The sequence below is a fragment of the Eublepharis macularius genome, chromosome 10, assembly GCF_028583425.1.
Source record: "Eublepharis macularius isolate TG4126 chromosome 10, MPM_Emac_v1.0, whole genome shotgun sequence".
In the NCBI taxonomy this organism is placed as follows: Eukaryota; Metazoa; Chordata; class Lepidosauria; order Squamata; family Eublepharidae; genus Eublepharis; species Eublepharis macularius.
In genome coordinates, this window is record NC_072799.1 from 24546568 (window position 1) to 24570750 (window position 24183).

Below are 24183 nucleotides of genomic sequence, written 5' to 3' on the forward strand. Positions count from 1 at the left end.
GGCCGCTGAGCACCAATCCTTGTGGGACTCCACTGCTTATTTCCCTCCACTAATTCTCCGTTCATTCCCACTCTTCACCTTATCATATAAATAGTTTTACATTCTCTTTTCCCAGGACTAAGTTCACTCAGGAACAATTTGTTCATAAATGAAATGAAATTGGGGGTGAACAGTGTAGTGCCCAAGTTTGAGGATGATACCAAATTATTCAGGAAGCTGAAAATCAACACAGTTCATGAAACGATAGAGAACTTCTCTACATTCATCAATCAGGCAAAAATATGGCAAATCAGGTAAGTGTAAGGTGATACACACTGGAACAAAACCCCTAACTTTAAATATATGGCCTGAACTGGTCAAAACTGAGAGAAAGAGATCTTGTTGCTGTAGTGGATAGTTTGAAGAAAACATCGATTCAGTGTGTAGCAGTGAGGAAAAAGGCAAAACTCTATACAAGGGATTTTTAGAAAGGGTTGAAAATAAAATGGTGGATATTGTAATGCCCTCTGGTGTGGGCCCAGTTGGGGATACTGTGCACAGTTCTCGTTTAGGGGTGTGCTCCAAGAAAAAAAATCTGATTTCAGATCTGGGATTCAGGTGGATTTTTTTTTACCACAATTATTGATTTTCAAGGACATTACCAGTTCAGGGGATTCAAATCTGTGTGGAGTTTTTTTAAGGTTCTGGAATTTACAGAGCATTATTTTCAATGTGGGATGTATTTGATGGTGTGGGGCAGCTGTTTATAAAGATAATGTCACCAAATTTGCCCAGAACAGTCTTCCCTTTGATATTTTAGAAATCCAAGTATACTGTATACTGGATCACCCTTATCCAAACACTTTTTAATCTTCTCAAAGAATTCCAAAGTTTTGGTAAAGCATGATATCTTTTTGCAATGCCATATTGATTATCCCCCAAAAGGCTTGTTTTCTTATGTGTTTAATAATTTTAGCATTAGTCCTTAATAAGAGTTTCTGATAGTTTACCCAGAACAAACATTACTCTAACTAGCCTGTAATTTCCTGGATCCCCTCAGAACTCCTTTTTAAAGATCAGCTTAAGAGTTGCTACTTTCCAGTCCTCCGGTATGGAGATCATTTTTAGCAATCATATTCCTATACTGGAAAGGAGATCAACAATTTCACATTAGCCACTTCGAGTCCCTAAACAATTTTTATTTATGTTATTTATAGCCAGTCTTTCTCACTGAGATTCAAGGTGGATTACACAGTGTAATTTAATACAATCATGAGATAGGACATTCAATAAACAATAAAACAACAAAAACAAATAAATAAATACAATTAAGGAGTATGGGGACTATGCCATTTGAACACAAAGACCCGTCATTTTTAATTTACACATCATTCTAGAATTTCACCTCTCAACTCCCCAATTTGACTTGGTTCTTCAGAACACTTTCTGAAAACAGGGGTTTTGGGATGAGTACAATTGCAATGGTGAAAACAGATGCAAACAGTTCATTTGGTTGTATTGTCGAAGGCTTTCACGGCCGGAGAACGATGGTTGTTGGGGGTTTTCCGGGCTGTATTGCCGTGGTCTTGGCATTGTAGTTCCTGACGTTTCGCCAGCAGCTGTGGCTGGCATCTTCAGAGGTGTAGCACCAAAAGACAGAGATCTCTCAGTGTCCTGAGAGATCTCTGTCTTTTGGTGCTACACCTCTGAAGATGCCAGCCACAGCTGCTGGCGAAACGTCAGGAACTACAATGCCAAGACCACGGCAATACAGCCCGGAAAACCCCCAACAACCACAGTTCATTTGGTTTCTTTGCCATCACCCCATAATCCTTAAGCTTTTCTTTTAGTGCTTTGTCATGAAGCAGTCTAACTGCCTGTTTCTTACGACTGATTCATTTGAAAAAATGCCTATTGTTTGGTTTTAGGTTTCAGCAATCCGCTCCTCAAATTTTCTTTTTCTGTGCATTATTCTGTTTGTTTTGCCAGAATATGCGCTCTTATTTAGGCAAAACTTCCACTTCTTAAAGGAAGAGATTTTGCCTTTTATGGCTTCCTTAATTTGGGTCATTAACCATGCCAGCATCCTGTTAGACTTTGTGGTACCTTTCCTAACCTGAGGCATGCATTCTGATTTAGATTTACCTAATGTAGTTTTACATAGCTTCCAAACATCCTGAAGGGATATGGTTATTCTCCCTTTCATCTTCTTTCTGACTAGTTTCCTCTTTGTAAATCAAATGTGATTGTGTTGGATTTGGGGGACAATATAGCACTGTGGTCATTGTTCCAAAATGGTACATCATCCACATCTCGCATCAGGTCCTGAACTCTGCTCAGAATCAAATCCGATAACCAACTTTTCCAATGTAAAGTCATTTATGATAGCCAGAAATCTTGTCCTATATAGCATGAGTACGCATTAACACAGTAATTTTCCACTTTAGTTGCTTCCCATTTTCTTTTCCAACTCAAGATCATCCTCAAGGGTTTGGCCACTTTAAGACACGATTCCACAGAAGATTTCAGTCACTTTATATTTCCTAATTTCCACTTTGCTCTCTCTCTTCTTTGATCTCCACAGCAACACCACCCTACTTCTATTCTTCACCTCCAACTACATCTATTATCAACAACAACAAAAAAACCCTGTATTTCTCCTCCCTCTTTTTTTTTAAACTTTAATATCTGTAAACTCTTTGGGGCAGCTGGACTTTTTGTTTACGGTGTAAAGTGGCACCAAACTTAACAACATTGTACAAATAATCAAGCCCAAAATAACCTCATTCATGAAACCACTCATATGAACTTTATTTTTTTGAAAGAAAAAAAAGCTTCACAGGTTATGATATCCCAAAGCCCTTAGGGATTCTGAAAAGTTCCTTTTGATGTTCCTTCAAGTAATTTAGAAAAACTTTCAGCAACTTGCAATTCTTTGCTGTTCCATCTATACTTATTCTGCTACTTATTAGTTTGGCCCAATTTCAGGTACTTTCCTATAATATATGCACTATTATTGGATGATATTTGATTTTCTACAGTATACATTGCTAAAGAAAAATTACAGATGCCCCATTTGTGCACTACGTGAAAAATTCCAATGTACATTTAGCTGACAGAGCATCAGCTGTTGTTTAAACTGGGCTTAGCTAATGGACTTTTAATGTCAATGGGGTTATATGCAGTGAGTGGCTATTAGCAGGAATAGGCCATTTGTATTTTTTTTTAAAAAAAACTGCTCTCTTCCTCAAGTGTTTCTTTTCTTTCTCCCCCCTTCCCCCCAAGATTCCTTCCTTTGATTTAATGACTGTCACTGAATGCAAAGCAAATGTAAAGACTGAGGAATCTGCTTTTACTTCTAAAACCAACTCATTAACCTCAGTCCAGCCTAAACGATTACAAGTATCCTGTGCATCTGGAACAACATTTAGCAATTTTTAAAAAGGTAATAGCCCAGACATTTATTTTTATTGCTTAAAAGGAAGTTTTATCCTACATTCCTAAGGTTGGATCCTATATCTCAATTCCACTAACAGCAGAGCCTTCCACTGGTTCACGAGATCTGCTACCAGTAGAATGCTCTATGATTAGCAGAAGCAATCCCAAGGCAGCTTCCAAACAATCAAAAAGAAAAACAATTAAAATACAAAAAGTAATGGACCAGTAACAACATCAAGAGTAAGAGCAGAGAACAGCATTAACCTGATTATAGAATTATTCCAAATATTTTAGAATGCCCAACATTTCATACAGGCCCATCATAGGTTAGGGGGGAAAATCACTCAGTACCTAAACCTCAACATTGCTTCAAGCAAGTCACTGTAGGTGATACAGTTCCCTAATTGAGGTGCTATCATTCTATGGAGAACAGGATACGATGAAGTTGACTCCCACCCCTTGCAACAAGAAATCCAAGCTCTCTTGAGTTAAGGTTCTTTAATGAGATATCATAGCTTCAGCATATATATGTCCATAGGTTACACAGAGGCAAGTAAAAGCATCTGTCTGTACACAGGTCTCTTGTTGAGAATGATGTATGGAGTGCTTGCTACAAAGTTTCAGTCCCTCTACGTAAGCCCCCCACCCTTGGTGCCCAACCAGCTGGGTACAGTCAGTGGGAGAGTAGGATGGAACTGTCCCAAGGCCGCTGTGGCGAGCCATCTCAGATAAGAGCGCAGCCTTCCCAGGAGCTGGACAGCCCATGTATTTGAGTCCTAGTTTTTTCCATGGTTGTTCACAGTCCAAATTAGCTAGAACTAAAAAAGCCCTGTCTTCAGTGCTTACCCACCTTGCTTGAGCAGAACCTTAGAAGCAAATGTTAACTAACAGTCAGCCTTATGTGGGACTTCAAATCAGCTCAATCAATAAAGTGATGAGATACAAAGCTTCACTGTTAAGGAACTTTGCACACACACACAAAAATTGTTGAACATTTTCAAATAAAAAATCAAGATGTACTACAACTAATGTTTAATCTCCTGCAATTAAGGCAAATTACCAAGACTTAGCAAGCCTCTGAAATGTATCGGATGAGGAGTTTGTGGCATATCACTCAGTCATTTGAAGTCAATTTACATCTGGTGATTTCTTATAAATGCAAATTTAAGACCTTTTCTCCCTAGAGACTTCATACTATAGACTTGCTTTAAAAGCAAAGTAAATAAATGAACAACTTAACAAAAACAAAGAACATTTGGAAGGCTTCACTGTTCTGGCATTTAGTATGCAGAGGTGTGTTAGGATTTATTATGAGGACTTTCAGAATAACAGGCAAAGCAAAAGCAGTTGAGTCATTTAAGAATATGGAATACATAAAGCAAGGGGCAATCCTACATTAATAGTAACTTCACAGACTACGCTATTGCTTTAGGCACACCAGTGCTGAATCATGGCCAAATCAACTAGGGTTCCTAAATGCACACAAGTATATGCAGAAAATCCTATGCATGGGTGGTGGTGGTGTGTTATAATATGAGTGTACACTTAATTACAGTATGTTGATGTTGCTGAGTAATGTTTGGATATTTTTCAATCAGGCTGTGTGTGAAAGGTAATATGGAAGCTGATAGGAACACATGGAGCATAGCAACAAGCCAGGTTCATGCCTGTGACGAATAGAGATTTGTTGTGATGTGAAAATGTAATCATTTAGGTCCAATCCACTCACGGTTGGATGCTACTATAGTCATTCACCACCTGATTTTTCTTTCTGGACAGAAAAATCCAGAAGATGAATGACTGCAACAGTGCAGTATTCAGTGGTGTGTGGTGGGTCTTAAAGCGCAATCCTCAATGAGGTTAAAGGTGCACCTCTGCCTAGGAATGCGCCATTAAAGCCATACAACTTGCTGGAGACCCTCTGCACAAACCCTGCTAAGTGCTGGTGCTGTGGGCCAGACTGGATGATATCCAGGCCCCTATAGGAAGCAGAAAACAAGGACACAAGATAGAATATTTGTCATCAGGCATGCCTTCCTTGCCTCTGAATATCTGAATAGAAGCCTAACATTCAAACCAGGTGTGCATGTATACAGATCATGCTTTCGGTTTCACAAATTTGTAAGAACAATCTCTTTTCAGTATTTTTATGCCAATAAGTTACCAGCACTGTTCCCAGAACATCACCCCCCCTCAAAAAAAGTGAAGAAAGAAGATAAGAATATACCTATATAATAAATAGGAAAAGATACCAATTTTCCATTTGAAAAGTTCTAACATTAATACATATTATATACTAACTCTAAAATAAATAGCTACTTTTCCTTTCCATCTATACATTTTCTCCTCGCCCTAATCTTCAAAAGCACAAATCATTAGTTCATCTCTGTTTCTTGCAAAAAGTCTTTAAGGAGCTTCCAGATAATCAAATTTTTATTTAATGTTTTTTTCCTGATCAGAGATGTCAATTTAGCTATCTCGGCATAGTCCATCATTTTCTCCAGGCACTCTTCTACTGTAGGTAATGTTATAGCTTTCCATTTTTGCACATACAATAATCTTGCTTCTGTTATCATATATATATATATAAAGTGTTCTTGTGTAGTTTCCAGCTGTTTATCCATTAAGTCCAACAAAAAGGCCTCCGGCTTCATTTGAACATAAATCTTTAGGATCTTTTGAATAATTCGACGTATTTGTTTCCAAATCTTTTTTGGCTTTGTTACAAGTCTACCACAAACGATAAAATGTCCCCTCCTGTTGTTCACATTTCCAACATCTATTTAAAACATTCTTATACATTTTTGCTAATTTATCTGGTGATCGATACCATCTGTATATCATTTTATAAAAGTTTCCCTTCAAATCCAAATTTAAAGTAAATTTAAGACCTTTGGTCCACATGGTCTCCCATTGTTCAAGTTGTATATTATAAAAAAATTATTTGCCCATTTTATCATACATTCTTCCACCTGTTCTTCTTCTGTTTAGCACCTATCTAAATGGATATTTGTGTATATTCTCCTTCACAAGGACACAATAATGTGATTAGTTCTTTGAACAAAGCAACAGGTACAATTTTTTTGTCTCTCCCTGCCTGCCCCCCGCCCTGCTAAAACCCAGAAGGAAACTGAAGAAATTCCAAACATGGTCTGTACTCACAGGATTCATTGATATTCCATGTAGTTTAACATTTCAACCACTCAGCCAAAAAAAACGAAAAAACTTTGTTTCATGAAAACTGACTGAAAGGAGTGATCAGTGTTTCCAGATAAACTCTACTAAATTTTTCAGCAACAAAGAAAGAAAGAAAGAAAGAAAGAAAGAAAGAAAGAAAGAAAGAAAGAAAGAAAGAAAGAAAGAAAGAAAGAAAGAAAGAAAGAAAGAAAGAAAGAAAGAAAGAAAGAAAGAAAGAAAGAAAGAAACTGCACGGTAGATTAGATTTTCTAGACATATTCTAAGAACCCAAGTATATGGCTCCACTGTGTGGGAGAAAGCTCCACATGGAAAGATGTCTGCATGAGTCATTCCTCTATTTCATTCTGAACATGTGTAAGTCTTGTACTGGGGGTGGGGAGGGGAGGTGCACTGGCAGAGTTAACTGTGCCATTGTAAGCAGAACTATTCCCTTCTAAGCCTGCTGAAGTTATGGGCTCAGAAGCGTGTAACTCTGCTTTGGATGGCACTACAAATCTGTCAGAAATCACATAAAAACAGGCTTACTCAACTGGCGCTTGACCCATGTAGCTTCAGTACAAATACTAGTTACCTATAAAGTTTATTTATTTAAAACATTTAAACCCAACCTTATCTCCTCAATGCTGCAAATATAAATAAACATGTGAATACCTAGAGGGCAAACAGTGTATCATGACACCCAGGCGTTTCAGAAGAACTGGATTATGAAAATGAAACTGGAAATGAAAATGAAAATGCTCTATTATTCATTTTACTTTTTCCCCCTCACAGATGTTGATGTTCAAACAGCCAAAACCTGAATAACCCTTATAAATGACATGTTTTTAAAATATATGTCACCGACAGTATATGCTCTATATAGGGTTGTCAACTTGAGGAGTAAAGCCTGGGGTGGGCAAGTTTGGGGAGGGGAGAGACCTCAGCAGGGTGTAATGTCATACAGTTCACCAAAATGGCCCTTTTCTCCTGGGGAACAGATTGGGTTGGTGATCCCAAGGTTGGGGCAGGCGATCCCCCACTCCCAGCCTCCCCCCCCACCTCACCTTGCCAGTGGGGTGAAGGCTGGGTGTAAAGCCTCCTGGGGTGCGCTCCTAGCACAGTGACATCATTCCCAGGAGTGTCATCATTGCGCAAGCCCTGGGAGCGTTCCCGTGCTTTACGCCCATGTGATTTGGGCTGCAAATGGACCAATTCTTTAAGAATCGGATCCAGAATTGGGAGCACTCCCTGGGTCTGTGCAATTACATCACTCCCAGAAGGGCATCCAGAAAGTGAGTGGTGCATCATCCTGCCAGGTCCCCCCCACCCCCGGCCAGGAGGATAAACGGGCCTGATAACCCTAGAACTGATCTCTGTGTCATCTGGTGATCAATTCTAGGAATTAAAGGTTGGCAATCCTACTTTTAGAGTATATTATTTAACAAATATAAAATATATAGATATAAGACAATCAAATATGTACACAAAACAGGCACTGCTATGACTTTATCCACAAGGATAAGATCAGAGCTGCCTGTAACACACGGAAAAGGCAATTTAAAGGACAACTGACAGTAAAAGTAAGTACAAGGCTATTGTTAAAAGAGTAATTCTGAGGAAGGGGCACTCAGTTGTGTTATAATGAGGATTATATAAGTATTCCACACAGACAAAAGTTATACAGCAAGATTAAAATCTGGGCTAATGTTCCTGACATAATTTTAGCAAATTGGATTCATTATGCAGGGCCCGGTTTCTGAACAATGAAATATTGCTTTGTCCTTAGGGTTTAAATAATTACCTTTTCCACCAGACACCTATGAGGACAGATAAGGCATGAATGAGTACTGAAAAAGTTCAGCATCATAAAACAGACTGATGTATTTTAAAGGTAGTCTTTCCCCCCTCAATCTGCACTACAAATCTGTCAAAGTGAAACACGCCTTTCAGGAAAGCAGCATAGCCGTAGAGTCATGCTTGCATACCAGTTGCACTATGAACTTGTGAGGTGAGCAAAATAATTGACTCCCTTATGTGTCCCATCACGAAATCAATAAACATTCAATCCTTTTTTTATTTTCTCCCCAATGCTTTTCAGGTAAAATAACTTATATTGTACATGGATTCAGCCTATGAAAGTGTCAGCACTCATTCCATGTTCAGTTTCATAATGCTGTGCTGGCGAAGCCCACATTTCTGTTATGTGGAATCCTGTATATAATTGTCTTATGGTCTTGCAATCTCCATCCAGCCAACTTTACCCCTCCTTCTCACAATGGGAACAACTTAAGGCAATGCTGAGTAACATGCTCAGGACTAAAACTCAAATCCAAAACGCCATATGTCCTCAAGGAACACAGTGGGCATCTATTTTTGGTTGTTACTATGGCCCACTTCTAGGCTGAGGAATCTTTTCTGGATATCATTTTAGGCTGATTAATGTTTTTATGATTTGTTCTAACAATGATTTTATGGTGGCTGTTTTTATGATTTCATTATTCTTGTTTTCACTTTGTCAGTTGTCTTAATGGGTCTTTGGAGAGGTGGCATATACATTTTCTAAATAATTAAACAAAACATTTTGGGTGAGCATAATTTACATACTCGGCATATGGTTTTCATGAACACTGTAGATATGAAACTACTGCCTCCAGATATGATGCAGTTGTTCTTATTGTTCTGAAATTTGGTATGAAAATGAGTTTGCAATTCATGTATGTTGATATTCAGACACAATAATTCAGCCTTGATTTCTAGTTTCAGGTTCTGGAATTATATTTAGACATTTTGAATTATCTCACTAAAACTACAGGAAACTAGAAATCAGAGCTATCAAGCAATTAAAGATTTTTACTTGATGAATAATTTTGCTTTTATTGTTTATTATGTTTACATATTACTAAACCCTCAATATATGCCTTTTTGAGGGATATTTACCTTACCTTAAATAAGCGTAGGCTCAAGAAGACTTGCAAGTCAACAAGGGCATTTAATGAATGGAAATAGATCCAGAGGAGTTAGCCGTGTTAGTCTGTAGTAGCAAAATCAAAAAGAGTCCAGTAGCACTTAAAGGTGCTACTGGACTCTTTTTGATAATGAATGGGAAAGCTCCCTTCATCCCACTACATGGTGAGAACCCAACCCATTGTTGGGATGAAAAGCCAATTTTAGGATTTTGCTTCTCTTTTTGAAAATGTAGAATATTGAACATTCCCTGTTAGTTAAATCACCAGAACCAAAATAGTTTTAAAAAGGGAACAAGTTCAAATCCCATCAGTATTGTGAATATATAGTTTAAAATCTTTGGTTGCTGGGTATAAAAAAACCCTCCAAATATACACTAGCCATCTTTATATTTTCTCCCCTTCAGACCTGACACAGCATGTATCTGTAGACTGTGCTGCATTATGTCTCTCATTCTCAATCATTAATTATAGGACTAATTTTAATCTGCAACGAAATCTTTAGAAACCTAATCTACCAATAAAATCAATTAAAGATTGTAACCTGCCTACTATAATAGCTAGGAGATAAAATAAAATTATAAATAAATACATTGGCTCTGATCTTAAATGGTTTATTGGGAAAAGATGAATGCCCACATATGTCAGAAGAATACTAAGTGTATCCTCTAAGATTCTACCAGCCTGTTTGTCATACATATCGGCACTCAGCAGCAGTAGGGAGGAGGAGGAGAAATGAAGTATAAGATCTGAATCTACGATCTGCAGGGCCATGGTCAGGTGCCCAAGGCAAACAGTTAACATGCCTGTGTTAATGTAAAAATATGCATGACACCATGAAAGAAAGATTTGCATGCCTTATTTTAGGAACAGCATTGACAATACAATCCTGTTGACCCTTGGTGGTGGTGGAGAGTGCTGTCAAATCACAGCTGACTTATCGCAAGACTCGTAATAAATACTAAGTCAGCAGCAAAGATGGTGTATGGCACAGGAATGGTGTGCATGTGTGCATACAGACAATGGTCCAGAGAGCCCCTTCAGGCTACTACAAATTCATGGAAACACAGTACAATTTTAACCTTTTCCACTCAGAGCCAAGCTACAAGTGACTTTTTTCACGCGCAGAACACTTGATCGTTTTCGCAAGTTTTCCTGGGAATTGAACTCTCAGTGTCCTTCCCCTCTCTGTTAGAATCGCTGCCTGAAGAGCCAGAGAAAGCCGGCTGCAGCAGCAGCTTTTACAAATCCAGAGCAGCTCCCCAGGAGCAAGATGCCCAGGGAGAAAGTTTCAGTTGCCCGCCCCCAAAGATCATTGAGAGCAGGCTTGTGACTGGAGGAACGATTTGCAAAAGCTGCTGCTGCAGCTGGCTTTCTGTGGCTCTTCAGGAAGCGATTCTAACAGAGGGGAAGGACACCCAGGAAAACTCGTGAAAACGATCAAGTGTTCTACACGTGAAAAAAGTCATTTGTAGCTTGACTCTCAGACTGCAGCTAGGCATACAGAACTAGCTATGGGACTCCTTGGAGAACACCTTAGTTCTAGTTAATAGTTGTAGTTATTTAATTGTTGATGCTCAGATGTTTGTCCCATTAGGGAGAGCACAGAGTGTTGCTGGGCAGACTAGAGCCCTTAACACTGAAAGAAAAAGGCAGAGTAGAAGGAGGAAAGAAAGATGGAGAAAGTAGAACAAGAGCTGCAAGACAAACAAAAGAATTAAACTTTGTGTCTGCATCAAATTACAAAACTCCATAAAGAATCACCATCAAACTTGAGTTGTCTGTGGATGTCATTCCAAATCAGGCATGTTTAGACATTCCTGTTTGGGTAGAACATCCAATGAACGTTGAGGAAAGGAAATTAAAAAAAAACAACTAGTAACATTTGCCAATGAAAGAGAGAGAGAGAGATAGCCATACCTGGTATCTAAGACTGACACATTAAAGATAGGCACATTAAATGGGTTAACTTGTGTCACATGGGTTAAGATGTTATTAAATGGGTTAAGATGATGTTATGGGTGCAAGAACCCATAACAACCCAGAGAACACTCTGTTGTAAGAGTCTACTAGTGCAATCCTACACAAAGTTAAAAATTTCTAAGCCCATTGACTTCAACGAGTGTAACTCTATTGACATTAGGATTACATTGCAAGGCTGCAATATGATAGCCTCCAGTAGGGGTGGAGATCCCCTTCTCTGAGCAGCAGCGGGGGGGGGGGAAGGCTGCTGGGCCAATGGTGTGAAATCACTTCTAGGGAAAACAGAAAAGTGATGTTAATCCTCTCTAGGACAGCACGATTTGAGTCCAGTGACCTCTTAAGAGACCAACAGGACTTTCAGGGTATAAATTTTCAAGAGTCTAAGCTCCCTTCTTCAGATCTTGCTACCTACCTGAAACTAATCTTCTCTAGGAACAGCAACAAACTCTATGGTAGAATCATAGCATCATGATTCCTAGAGAGATGTGACATCATTTGAAGGTTTTCCCTGGAACTGATGTCTGGTCATTACCAACTCCCCCCATGTCCCCACTCCCCACCTGCTGATGGGATTAAGCCCCACTAAACTCAGTGAGCCTTACGTCCAAGTAAACAAATTTAGGATTGGATTGTAACATAGTGTCACCTCAAGAATTAGCATAGTAATAGTTGGATCAATTGTGCTATGGGTGTAATCTGTCACTCAATCATGAAATTCTGCTGAAAGTCTAGAATCCATGAAGCAGAAGGAGCTTATGAGACCCAGGAGTAAAGCTGTCAACAAATGTTGTTTATAGTGAAATTTCAAGAAGAATTTGGAGGCTGGGAAATAGCATCTAGGAATCCAAAGAACTTCCTGCGAAACAAGAACAGTTTCAGTGAGACTAGGTAAATTGCTTGTGTTGGCTATAATTCTAAAGATTCTTGGTAATGGATGTCCCATTGAACTGAATTTCTGAACAAATACATTTAGTATTGCACTGTACAAAATATATTTTTCTTATTTTGTTAATGTAGAATAAATATAAAACATAAAACAAAACTTTTAGAAAGATTGTTAATTACTTTTTAAACATAAAACCAGTGCTTATAAATGCAGCATCTGCAAAACTAGCTGTCATCAGAGAAGCAAGTTATAATGAATCCGACACTTCCCTGCTTACATTTGTTTCCATTTTCAACTCCTTTCCTCCCTACACATTCAACACATTAATTGCAAAATTTTGCAAATTAAGTTGTTGCTTCGATAAAAATTTGCATCCCAAAGGCTTTATGTCGTTTCCTTGAGATTGCCTGTTCAACAATATTATGATAGAATGAGCTCAAGAGAGGTCTGATCTTGAGACTAGGCTCCATGGAGCACTTGCAATAAATCACCTACTGCATTAGTGTTCTTTTCAAGTCCTTGAAAGCAGTTAGTCCTGAACTATGCTTCCGTTTGAGAGTACATCGAGAGTAGTAGGAAAAAAGGCCTGCCTGTCTTTTTATTCCTCACATTTGATCCCTGACTTGGCCTTTAAAAGCTCATACTGTTTCATCACTGAAAGCACAGTCTTAAGGAAAAGAACGGCTAATGAAAGTGACAGGCAATGCAGCTGCTGTTTTATCACCATATCAAGAATGTTGACTGCTAAACTTGAACATCTCCACTGGGTGGCTAAGAGCTGCATACTTGAAAGTAAGTAAAACATTTTAAATTGATCGTTTGGATAAAGTTAACCCTACAAATACGAGCATGCCTAACTAAGTTTTACTTTGGAAACCAATTTGGGTTAAGTAACAATAAACATTTTTCAATCAATTTATTTGCATGTGGTAAGGGGTTGTAATGTTATGTTCTAACAATCTTAAGAACACTTTGCTGGGAGTAAATTGCACTGAGTGGGATTCAAAGCAAACCTGCTTAGAATTGCATTGCAAAGGTGTTTTCTATCTTTATGCTGCGTAGAAATGCTTACCTGGGACCTAATCTACCAGAACCGTTATTCGTGTTTGCATCTTTATAAGAACTGGGGGCTGTTCAGGAACACAGCTACAGCTGTGAGCAAATGGAGGCTATTTCAGTAGGCTTGGTTGCATGTACAGCAAGTAGAAGAAAGGCACCATCCATTTCTGCAAAGTGTCAGGTTCGTCATCCTTCCCATTCTTCCACTTATTCTTCCACAGGACTGGTGAAACTATACCATTCCACAAGTACTTGGAAATTAAATGTAGGCTGTAAGTCCTGCTTCCAAAATTGTTCTTGGAATTGGGTTGCAAGCTTGATTTCTGTCCCACTCTAACCCAACAGATCAAGATGAGATAACTTTTTATACTAGTTTTATATATATATATGCTATCTAGAGGTAGAATATTTGTCCTATGTTAGTTATATTTGTCAGGTTTTGAGAGCTGTCCAAAACAATATATTCATTTGAAAATTCCTGACTCGTTATTGTTGCAATTCAAGTTTACTTTTTCTACTGTAGAACCGACTGTCTGCCTTTGCTGTCAAATAATTTCTAACCCCCCCCCCCAAATTAAATTAGATGTTTTAACATGTTTAATGTTGTTTCCCATTACAAAGGCTGGTTGTCTCATTCGAAGGAAGAACTCATCAAATTACAACTCACAAGTGCCATATGACCAAGCACACAGCAAGGAAGTAAAGAAAAAAGAAGAAACATGAATGCTTATTGAGCAGCTGATTAAATCCAATTATTTTACAGCAAAGAATAAGGATCTAATGAGCGTGCAAAAGCATTAGAAAACACCTTGTACTTTGCAACTCTTTTGGGGTGAGGTGTAGCATTGCAGCCTGGCATTAGTAGTTACTCTTTTACACTATAGAGACTGGTTGCCTGGGTGCTGCCAATGAGAGCAGCACTTCACATATTATCATTTTCATAACGGTTTGCTTGAGTTTGCAGTTTACTTTGCAAGCAGCCCCAGTGGGCATCTTTGATCATGTTGCAGGGCTATCAGCATAATAAAAAGGAAGGAAGGAGAGTCAGATTCTGCACCAAATTATTAATCTTGCTTAATCTATGAAGTGTTTATGAGTGCAGAACAGGAAGAAAAAATATGTCACAAACTGGTTTACAGGGAAACCTACTCAGCACTTCTTTTACTAATACAAATAGTTACATCCGACATATCAAACAGAACTGGCTCACTGATGCATCAAGATAATTAAGTTCTTTTTTTCTCCATCCTCACTCTTCCCGTTTTTGTAACAGGATGCATTTAGGTGCTTAATTAAAAAGAGTATCCCCGGAAGGTTAGCATATTCACATATTATATTTCACTTTTTCCGCACCAAGCATTTTCAAACTGCTGCTGTTGCTAATAAAGTGAGTTAGGGTAAATATCTGCACATATGGCTCCTTTTATTCTCCTCTTTTGGAATTATCACTTTAATTTAATTATAGGCTTTTTTTTCAAGTTTAACAATACAGTCCCTCCATACAAACACGTGGAATAAATGAAACCAAATCAGTGTAATATGTATAGCCTTTGACCTCTACTTTCAAGCCCAGCTTTTCCACCATCATCCTCAGCCAATAAATCTGTCATTACTGTGTGTGTGTGTGTCACCAAGTTACCTGAATGTTTCACTATAAAGCAAAGTTGTCACAGTAGGCAATGCCAGTGGAAAGTTTCCAAATGCATGATGAAAGGCATAAAACAGAGAAGTTCAGTAAGTTCCTAAGCAAGCTAAGCGCTCAGATGGCATATCAAAGCAAAGGAAGTTCCAAGTAGTCATGGATATGAGTTGTTTGTTTGTTCTTGATATTTAGGGGGGCAGGGGTTCACTCTGGTATAGTTACCTAAACCTGGCTAGTGTTTTCTTGGTTCATTACAGAATGTATTCAGCCAGTGCCATCCTCTGGGCTGGCTAGCACAAGTCTCCCACTAGTTTTTAAGGAATTACAGCACATGGTATCTGTGAAAGCAAATATTCCTAATTGTTTGGCTTTGAAGAGTTGAATGATTTACCACACAAAAAATTAAAACACAGCATGGCAATTAGGATGTGCTAAAGAAAAAATGTCATTAGTTGAGGTCAGACCAATGCTGCCACCTCCTATTTACTAAGAAACTCAGATTTCAACTAGCTGCCATGAGAATGAGCCTCGGTCCCAAAGTCCAGGTAATCATACAAGCCTTGGATGGGTAAACAGCAAAGACAGGTATCTGTGTGTGCAGATGCCCAGGATTTTTAAAATTTATTTATTTTTTTTAGAACGAGCAGGACAATGTACATTCAGACTCGTTACAGATTTACTACAGTCATTTCCATTCCCAGTCTCCTCGTAGCGATTTCTCTGTCTTTTGAGGACTAGTATACTGTATTGTGTTCCATTCCTTGCCTCAATCCCTTTATCTCTCATATCAGCATACAAATTTATTTTAACACAATAGCTTGAAATTCTGAGTGTGCACACAACATGAAGATGTGAGGACCTGAGAACAGTTTAAGAAAAAGTTCATGCAACAATCCTGCTGAGGGAGGTGCTCGCACCTATCAGCCATGCCTGCTCCTGTTTCACTCTCTTGCAAGGTGTCAGGTAAAGCATGATGCTTTCAGTTCTCAGAACTGTTCTTCCGAGAAACGGTTATGTCCCTGCTCGCTTTTAGAAGGCAAGCAAAGGCCACAATCCTAAACCCCTCCTAGTGTCAGAAGAAAGAAGTGCACACAATCTTAAAGCTGTTTTGAAACCTTTTATCCCTTTTATCCCAGTCCATCAACTGGCTAAACTGAAAAGATAGCAAGAAATGGAAAAGTGGCTTGCCCATTCTGCTGGGTGAATAACTACAATAAGAAATTCTCTACTACCTCTGGCTGAGTAGTAGACACCTCTTCCATAGCTAGTTGTCACCTGGGGCTGCAGTCCTACATGCAGTTAGGCCAGTTTATTCCAATTGATGTGAACATCCTTTAAAGAGTCTATATGCATGCAGGATTCCTGCCTAAATCATTTCTGTTTAGGAAAGCTCTTGTTCCTCCTATAAGACAAGTATTAGCCAACCCTGATTTTTTTATTTGACATTGTGTTTTTGTATTATGCTTTTAGTTTTTATGTATATCACCTTAAATCACTAAAAGTCACTTTGATATTACAATGGGCAAGATATAGAGAAATAATAAAAAAAAGTTTTTTAAAAAAATGACTGCATTATTTACTTTTTACTCCAGACAGTTAAGCTTCAGAAAAGCTGACAACTTAGGGACTCTAAGTTATGGTTCACATCTAAAAAATTCTCTCTAGGAAATATTATAGGAAATTCTGACAACTGTGGGGGAAGGAGAGGATCACGTATGAACACATTTTGAAATATTAAAATAAAAATTAACAACACAATAGAAAGTTATAATTCTCTTCCTGGAACTTTTAAAGGCACCTTCTAATTCTTTATTCTGAATTGCTTATTCTTGAGCTTAGCAGCAGATCTCTCTCTAGACAGGGCTAAAAAAAATTCCATCAATTACTCAATTAGTAATTTTATTTTCCAAGAGGTAGTGGAAAGAGAAGGAGAAAGGACTCCAGAAATGCCCAAGGCATCCATGTCCTACTTCAAAAGCTCAAGAGAAGAAACAGGGCAAAATGCTTGATAATTATGAAACCACTTTATTAGAAGCAAATAAAATTGAAACCATTCCAGTATGTTTTTTTTAAAAAAAAAGACAAAAGAAAGACTCACTTACTTACTAAATACCAGGAAACTAGGAGACATTTTTATTTAGAGTATTTATTTGATTGGGTTTGGATTCCACAAAAGCTAAAACAGATTTGGAATTTGAATCCTCTGGCTGTGTAGGTCTAGTGTTTTATATAAGTGTAATACAAAGGGTCACAGAATCAAGGTTGGGCATCAGCTACAAGCTTTAGGATATTTTTAAAGACTGAACACAGAATCTCAGGATGATGAACGTATGGAGGGAGAACTTTTGATCAAAGTGGCAGGTCCTTGTCCCTTACATGCAGTATCCACACACTAATAACAACAACAACATTCGATGTATATACCGCCCTTCAAGACAACTTAATGCCTACTCAGAGCAGTTTACAAAGTGTGTTATTATTATCCCCACAACAAACACCCTGTGAGGTGGGCGGGGCTGAGAGAGCTCCAGAGAACTGTGACTCGCCCAAGGTCACCCAGCTGGCTTCAAGTGGAGAAGAGGGGAATCAAACCCGGCTCTCCAGATTAGAGTCCTGCTGCTCTTAACCACTACACCAAACTGGCTCTCTCTGATAGCAATATTTACTGAGGGGTACAGCCAGGGCACTTAGGGTCAGTCCACACAGGCCCTTGTACAGGTGAGATGATTAATGTGTGGTGTGGACATTAAGTGCACAGAAAGCATGTGTCCTGCATTACAGCTTTGATAGATATTAGGTTAAGTGATAGTGTGAAGAGAAAACCTTCACCAATCTTAACTGGCAACAAAGAGTGCTTGATAAGACTATCACATTGGGCATAAATAAAGATTAAAATCTCCATACGCTCAGTTAACAGTATTACCAAAATGTTTAATTTTTGTTCTCATCATCTCATGGGGCACACCCTCAATAACTGCTGTCAAATATTTATCATTTACTGTAACATACAAGGAGTGCACATAGACAAAAACAAATTGTAGAAATAAAACCACCATCCCCAACAGAAAGACCAATCATTGTTCTTTCTTAGTGCAGTAGTATTCATACCTATGCATTTATTAGGTATCATTAAGTATCGAATTTCCAGAGCATGTTATATTTCCTCCAGATGTGGCAAACTTGATTCTTCTCTCATCCATTACACAGTGCAAGTTAAGTTCAAAATGCCAAAGTATGGTTCATGATTCTTATATTATTACAACAAACAATAACAAGAATAACATGCATAATTCAGAAATGGAGTAAATTAATATTGGTGTCCCCCATCTGAAGAGAACAGAGTTTCATCCCTGCCTAAAGAACTGCTGCCACCACCTCTGTCTAGAATCACAAAGACATCCACAACCTTTTACAGGCTTCCATTCCAGATGGTACTCGGCCAATCCTAACTGTTGCTGTGAACATTTCAGTGTAAAAAGCCCAAGTATTATACTGTTTATAAAGAGCATTAACATTATTATTAACACACCATAAACCAGATGTGAACTACTAATACAAAAAACCCCTCTCCATTTACTTGTTAGGGCAACTGTAGCCATGGCCAGGCTTGTTCTGAAGTTATTAAAGTATCCAGTATTTTCCAAGCTTTTGAATGGAGTCCCCCTATAATAAACTTACTCAACCCTCCAAGCGTCTCCCCCAGCCCCACCGGCAGCTATTTCTTCAGAATGTGATCATAGAGAATCTTTGCACTCGGCTATATTCATACAGCTTACTGCTGTGTGCATATTCATGTATTTATTTTATTTCTGTCATTTATAGTCCGCCTTTCTCACTGAGACTCAAGGCAGATTACATAGTGTGAGATTAGTACAATCAGTAGCAAGGACATTTCCATACAGCGTCAAAGACATTTCCATAAACAATGCCATAGGTTAAATAAATATCAGTTTACAAAGACATAGCATTAGCAAAGATCCAATACGAAGTTGAAGAATTGCTGAAACATAACGTAATTAATTCTAGGACTGACATTAGACAACATGAAGCACAGGTAGTACAAAGGAGTACTTATTTAAAGCAACAAATATGTAAGGCAACATAGTGGTGAAGTCTATGGTCCCTAACTCATTAGCGAAGCATCTGAGACCCCCTCCCTACAATACCACCCTCCTATCTGAGTAAAAAGCCTTTTTAAATCATTCGGTTTTGCATTGTTTGAGGAAAGCCAGGAGAGTGGCTAAAACAAGGCATCTCAGATTCCCTCCTAAAGACAGTCAAGCAAAGGAAGAGAAGGCAGGACTGGGAGGGGGCAGCTACTGTGGACATAAGCTCCCCATATGTTCCATAACTTCCATAAGTAGTTTTGAGCAGCTACTACACCAAATCTCTACAACTGGGAGTAAAGTGTCTGTGACTCTACTCTAATTCTGCTCTCCCACAGCAGAATTTCACAACCCTTGAAAGCATCTAGTGCCCTCATGAGACCACCTCATAGTTTTAAATAATGTGAAGCAGTTGACCAAATAGCAAATTCCAGAGAGGGCGCCATTTTCCTGTCTTCAGTTTCTCTCTCAGGCATTAAAAAAGAGTTATAAACCAGAGCTTAGTAATTTGGGAGGTTTGTTTCATATGGAATACTTGAGACTGGCCCTCTATGTAGGGAGGGGGGAATATAAGAGGGGGAAAAGAGCAGAAAAGAATTTCTCTGCATAGCACAGACACAAACACACACAATTGTGACATCAACAGTCCCTAAACTGGCAACTCTTCAAACACCTTGTAATCAACCCAGATCTCTAGGGAAAGCTCCTTAAAAGCTCACCACGGTTTGCTCTAGTGCTAACTTTAAGATTTTGGGAGCTCTCATAGAAGGCACCCTAAGTGGGTTCCTGGAGCTGAAAGAGGCATAATTATTTCATGTTGTTTCTGACACCTTGAGTGCTTCATGCAAAACAAGAACGGTGATGTCTTGGGGCAGCAGGTTTATTGCTGACCATGGGGCTATAATTTCTCAGCTGAGCTTGGAATAAATATGAATTTCTGGGTGCACCCTTCTTTTTCTTTCTTTCCATGGTAACCATGTAAATAGGTTTCTCTGCTGATTATCTTTATTATGCAGCATAAACACATGAGTGGAACTTTCTTCCATCATGCATTATCAGGCCTACTAATATGCAGTGAGGAAAGTTCAAGGAGGCTGTCAGCAAACACTTCTTACAAAGAAAATGCCTCCTATGGAAGTAGCCTGGGCTAGTACGGTAGATACTTTCTAAGACTGTAGCAAAACATTCTCCAAGGGACACAGAGACACGGGCAGACATAAAGATAGTTTGGAGAGAGATATTTTTCAGTTATCTTCTGGCTATAAGAAGAACATAGCTACAGATTTATTCTCAAATGTGTTACATATTTTTAAAAGGATTTGCATTACTCTGTATACACAAACAAATTCCTTTGGGCAGACCATGTTTTAGGCAAACAAGAAGAGGGTGGGGTGGGAGGCCAGCAGTTCAAGAAAGCTCTGTTCCTGCTGAGCAAAACAAAAAGGAGAATGAGGATCAACTCTCAGGCACACCAGCCTGTCCAAGCAGGCTAATGAAAAAGGATCTAGCAAGCCAGCTAATCGTCCCATTCATGGTGTTGTGCCTGATCTCCCCACCTTTCTAGTACTAATCAGATTATCTTCCCATTTGACTGTCTTTACTGAGCCTGCTTTGTTTGCCCAATTAACCCCTTTATTTATTTTAGATGTTACAAAATAAAAAGACAAGGAGTTCACCAGATCACCAGCCACTCAACACGAGCTGGTTCATTATCACTTTCCTTCATTTATTCATTCAGCAGAAGTCCAGAAAAAAACCTCTCTTTCCAGCTCCTCCAATCAGCCAGTTTTTGGGCAAACCAGTAAATGTATTTTCTTTCCCTCCTACTGGTCCCTGACGGTATTAATTCTCTCCCCCCAAATCAGTATCATTACAAGGTCCAAAAGAAGTTTGATGTCAGCCCCTTCCTGGTTTTCAACATAAGAGTCAAAAGTAAGTGAGAACTGACTCAACCATCAGTTCAGATACTGTTCTAAGCCTATCAAATCTGCAAAGCATCATTTATCCTGGGAACAGTGACATAAAAACTGGCAAGTACTGTACCTCGGGTCAATTACATCAAGTGAAATCCATCAAACACTTGAGTCGGCTTGACTTAAGTAAGGGATAACTGGCTTAGCATAAATTCTCAGGATCGAGAGGGTTCTGGATAGCAGTATCTACCTAAGGCAGTTTGGAAAGTCAGGCTGCCTCAAGGCACGTTGGTGTCCGTGGCAGACAATCCAAATGGCATCTCTTTCTGTTAGTTAATATGGTATTCCGTTCATTGGGAAATTCTAGCGCCTAAGTTCTACTGAAATGAACAGATCCTGGACGAGAGTCGTCTTGCTTAGCCCCTGCTCAATTCAAGACTTGCATAGGGGGCAACTTCCCCATCAAGTTGAGCCCCAGAGATCAGATCTCTCTTTTCCCCTCTCAGCCAAACAGCTGCCAAAATCTGCCAAAGGAGGCTGTCTCTATTTGCCTCTTGCCTAGAGCCACTTCTAATATACCCAAAAGGACAATGTGGCTTTCTTACCATGGTTATACACCTTACAATGCTGTGAGCACCAAATCGGTGAAAAATGGAAGACCCACCTCTATGCAAAAACAGGGGAAAGCACAGGCTTGCCTGTCTGCTTAGACTCGGAGCAAATCTCAAACCCTGAAGTCATGATACTGAACTGAAGCATTTGGGAGGGGAAGGAAATAACTTTGTCCTCATGAGAGAGGGATGGATGTAGGCTATGATTAGGTGGGAAGAGGGCAGGTTTGAATTTTAAGGAGGGGGAAAGAGGTGTGATGAACGTGCTTAAGAAATAGGAACAGTATCATCTCTCATGACCCACATGGAATACAAAAAGCTGCATAGCAACACAAAGACTAGGACATGGAAATGGTGAGTAGCAGCCCATATCCAGACCTTTCCCCTCTGATCTTTCTTCCCTAGGTACCTGCCTGACTCAGAGGGGAGAATCCGTCCCACAGATCCCAAGATGTGAATTATTGACCGGGCTGCCTGGGGTCCATGTTGGACTCCTTCCTTTTGCTCCTGGAGGAGTGGAAGTCGCTTAAACACCAGAGGCTGCTCTCATTTCAGATGGCTCAGCAGCCTGAGAGACTGCGATCCGGTTCTCCCGGAGTTTCCAGCAAGACGCCTACACAGTGCAGCTTGGAGAAATTGTGGATTTCCCTTAAAAGAGCTGGAAAGATCAGGGTGCCCTGTCTCCCATCTCCTGGGGGCATAAACCCTGGAGGATAAATCTTCCCGTTCTAAGTTTCTGAAGGTGGATGGATCTTCATCCATCCGAAGAAAAGCCTGGAGTCAACACATGTAAGTAAACAGTAGGATTTGAGTCAATCCAGGGGCACCTTAGAGACCAACAAGATTTTCAGGGTCTGAGCTTTCCACAGTCAGCCCTTCTTCAGCTACAGGGAGTAGTGGAGATCCAGGAGCCTTTAAAAGGCTCCGAAGAAGGTATCTGAAGAAGGGAGCTTTGACTCTGGGAAGCAGAGACCCCGAAAATCTTGCCGGTCTCCCCCTGGACTCCAATCATGTGCTCTACTGCAGACCAACACGGCTACCCACCTAAAACATGTAAGTAAGTATCCCATGAACTACACACACTCGCCTCACACACCCTTTTCGTCAGGGCACCACCGTCGCTATCGCACTCTAGACTTTTTCTTTCCCGGGCTGCAGGCTTCCTGCACGCTCCGCTCAGGAGTGGAGCTCCGCTGAACTGAACTCAGGCGGGACTGACTTCCGAGGAAGCCCGCAGAGCAGCCAGCCGCCGGGAAAGAGGGGGCTGTGGGACGGGGAGAAAGAGCGACCCAAAGCAACGGTCCCTCCTCTGCTAAAAGGACATCACGACCCATCGGTTAGATCAATCAGCCTGAAAACACGCGGCTGCCGTTGGCGTGGAAGATAGATAGATAGATAGATAGATAGATAGATAGATAGATAGATAGATAGATAGATAGATAGATAGATAGATAGATAGATAGATAGATAGATAGATAGATAGATAGATAGATAGATAGATAGAGCGAGGGCAGCGCCACCTTACCTTGCGCGGCGGAGCCGGGGCTGCTGGCGCTCAGGATGGCCAAGGCGGGCAGCACGACCATTTGCAGTAAGTATCCCAGTCCCAGTCCGTAGCGGGCAGCGGCGGCTTCCAGCCCCTTGCCCATGGCTGCTCGGCCAGCGACGGGGGAGGACAGGCAGCCCCCCGCCGCCCGGCAGGAGCCCCGCGCCCTCGGCTTCCCGGCGGCGAAGGCGCAGCGGAGGGGAAAGTGGCCCGAAGAGAGACGCGCCGCCCGCAGCCGCGCGCGCTCGAAGGCGGAGGGAGCCCCTCAGCCGCCCTTGGCCGCGAGACCCGGCGCGGGCTGCCCCTTCTCCTCAGGCACGACGGGCGCCCCTGCGCTCGGAGCCCCAGCTGCGCGCGGGAGGAGCGCGGTGCGAGCGGCTGCTGCTGCCAGGCGCTGGAGAGGACTGGTCATGTCATAGTCCGCCCGAGAGGCTGAGGGAGCTGCGGCTGGCCGAGGCGGAGGGCGGGAGGGGACGCGGCAGCAGCAGAAGCCGCCGCCTCAGCATCCTCCTCCTCCTCCTCCTCCTCGCCGGGGCTGGAGGGACTCAAGCGCCGCGCGGCCCCTCAGCCAGCACACGCCCCTCCGCGCGCCGCCTGCGTGGAAGCCTCCGAGCCCCGCGCGCCAGCCCCTCTGCCTCCCCCCGCCCCGAATGAGGCTGCGAAGCCCCGGCTAAGGCGCGGCGCGCGAGCCAATGGAGCGCAGCCTCCCCAGGCGCGCCTGCAAAACCCGGCATGGACTCCCGGCCCGGATTGGCTGCGCTGCGCTGCGCTGCGCTCCTTCCCTCCGCAGTAACAGGCTAATCCTAAACCGCTCTGCTGAGGGAGAATTTCCCTCGAGGCTTTTCGGCGGGGCGTACTCCCGGAAAAGGCGCTGAGGTTT

At 40.8% G+C, this 24183-nt stretch overlaps 1 protein-coding gene across 3 annotated transcripts in view; it reads right to left on the reverse strand.

Moving 5' to 3' along the window:
- UNC5C (unc-5 netrin receptor C) overlaps positions 1 to 23406 on the reverse strand; it is a 435854-nt gene extending 412448 nt beyond the window's left edge. For 2 of the 3 annotated variants that reach the window (XM_054990553.1, XM_054990551.1), the window contains exon 1: positions 23283 to 23406. In XM_054990553.1, the coding sequence (XP_054846528.1) occupies positions 23283 to 23406 (124 nt within the window). Of the gene's footprint in view, positions 1 to 1802; positions 1823 to 23282 lie in introns of all 3 variants that reach the window. The other variant, XM_054990552.1, reaches the window with a different exon arrangement.
- Between the last annotated feature and the right edge of the window lie 777 nt (positions 23407 to 24183).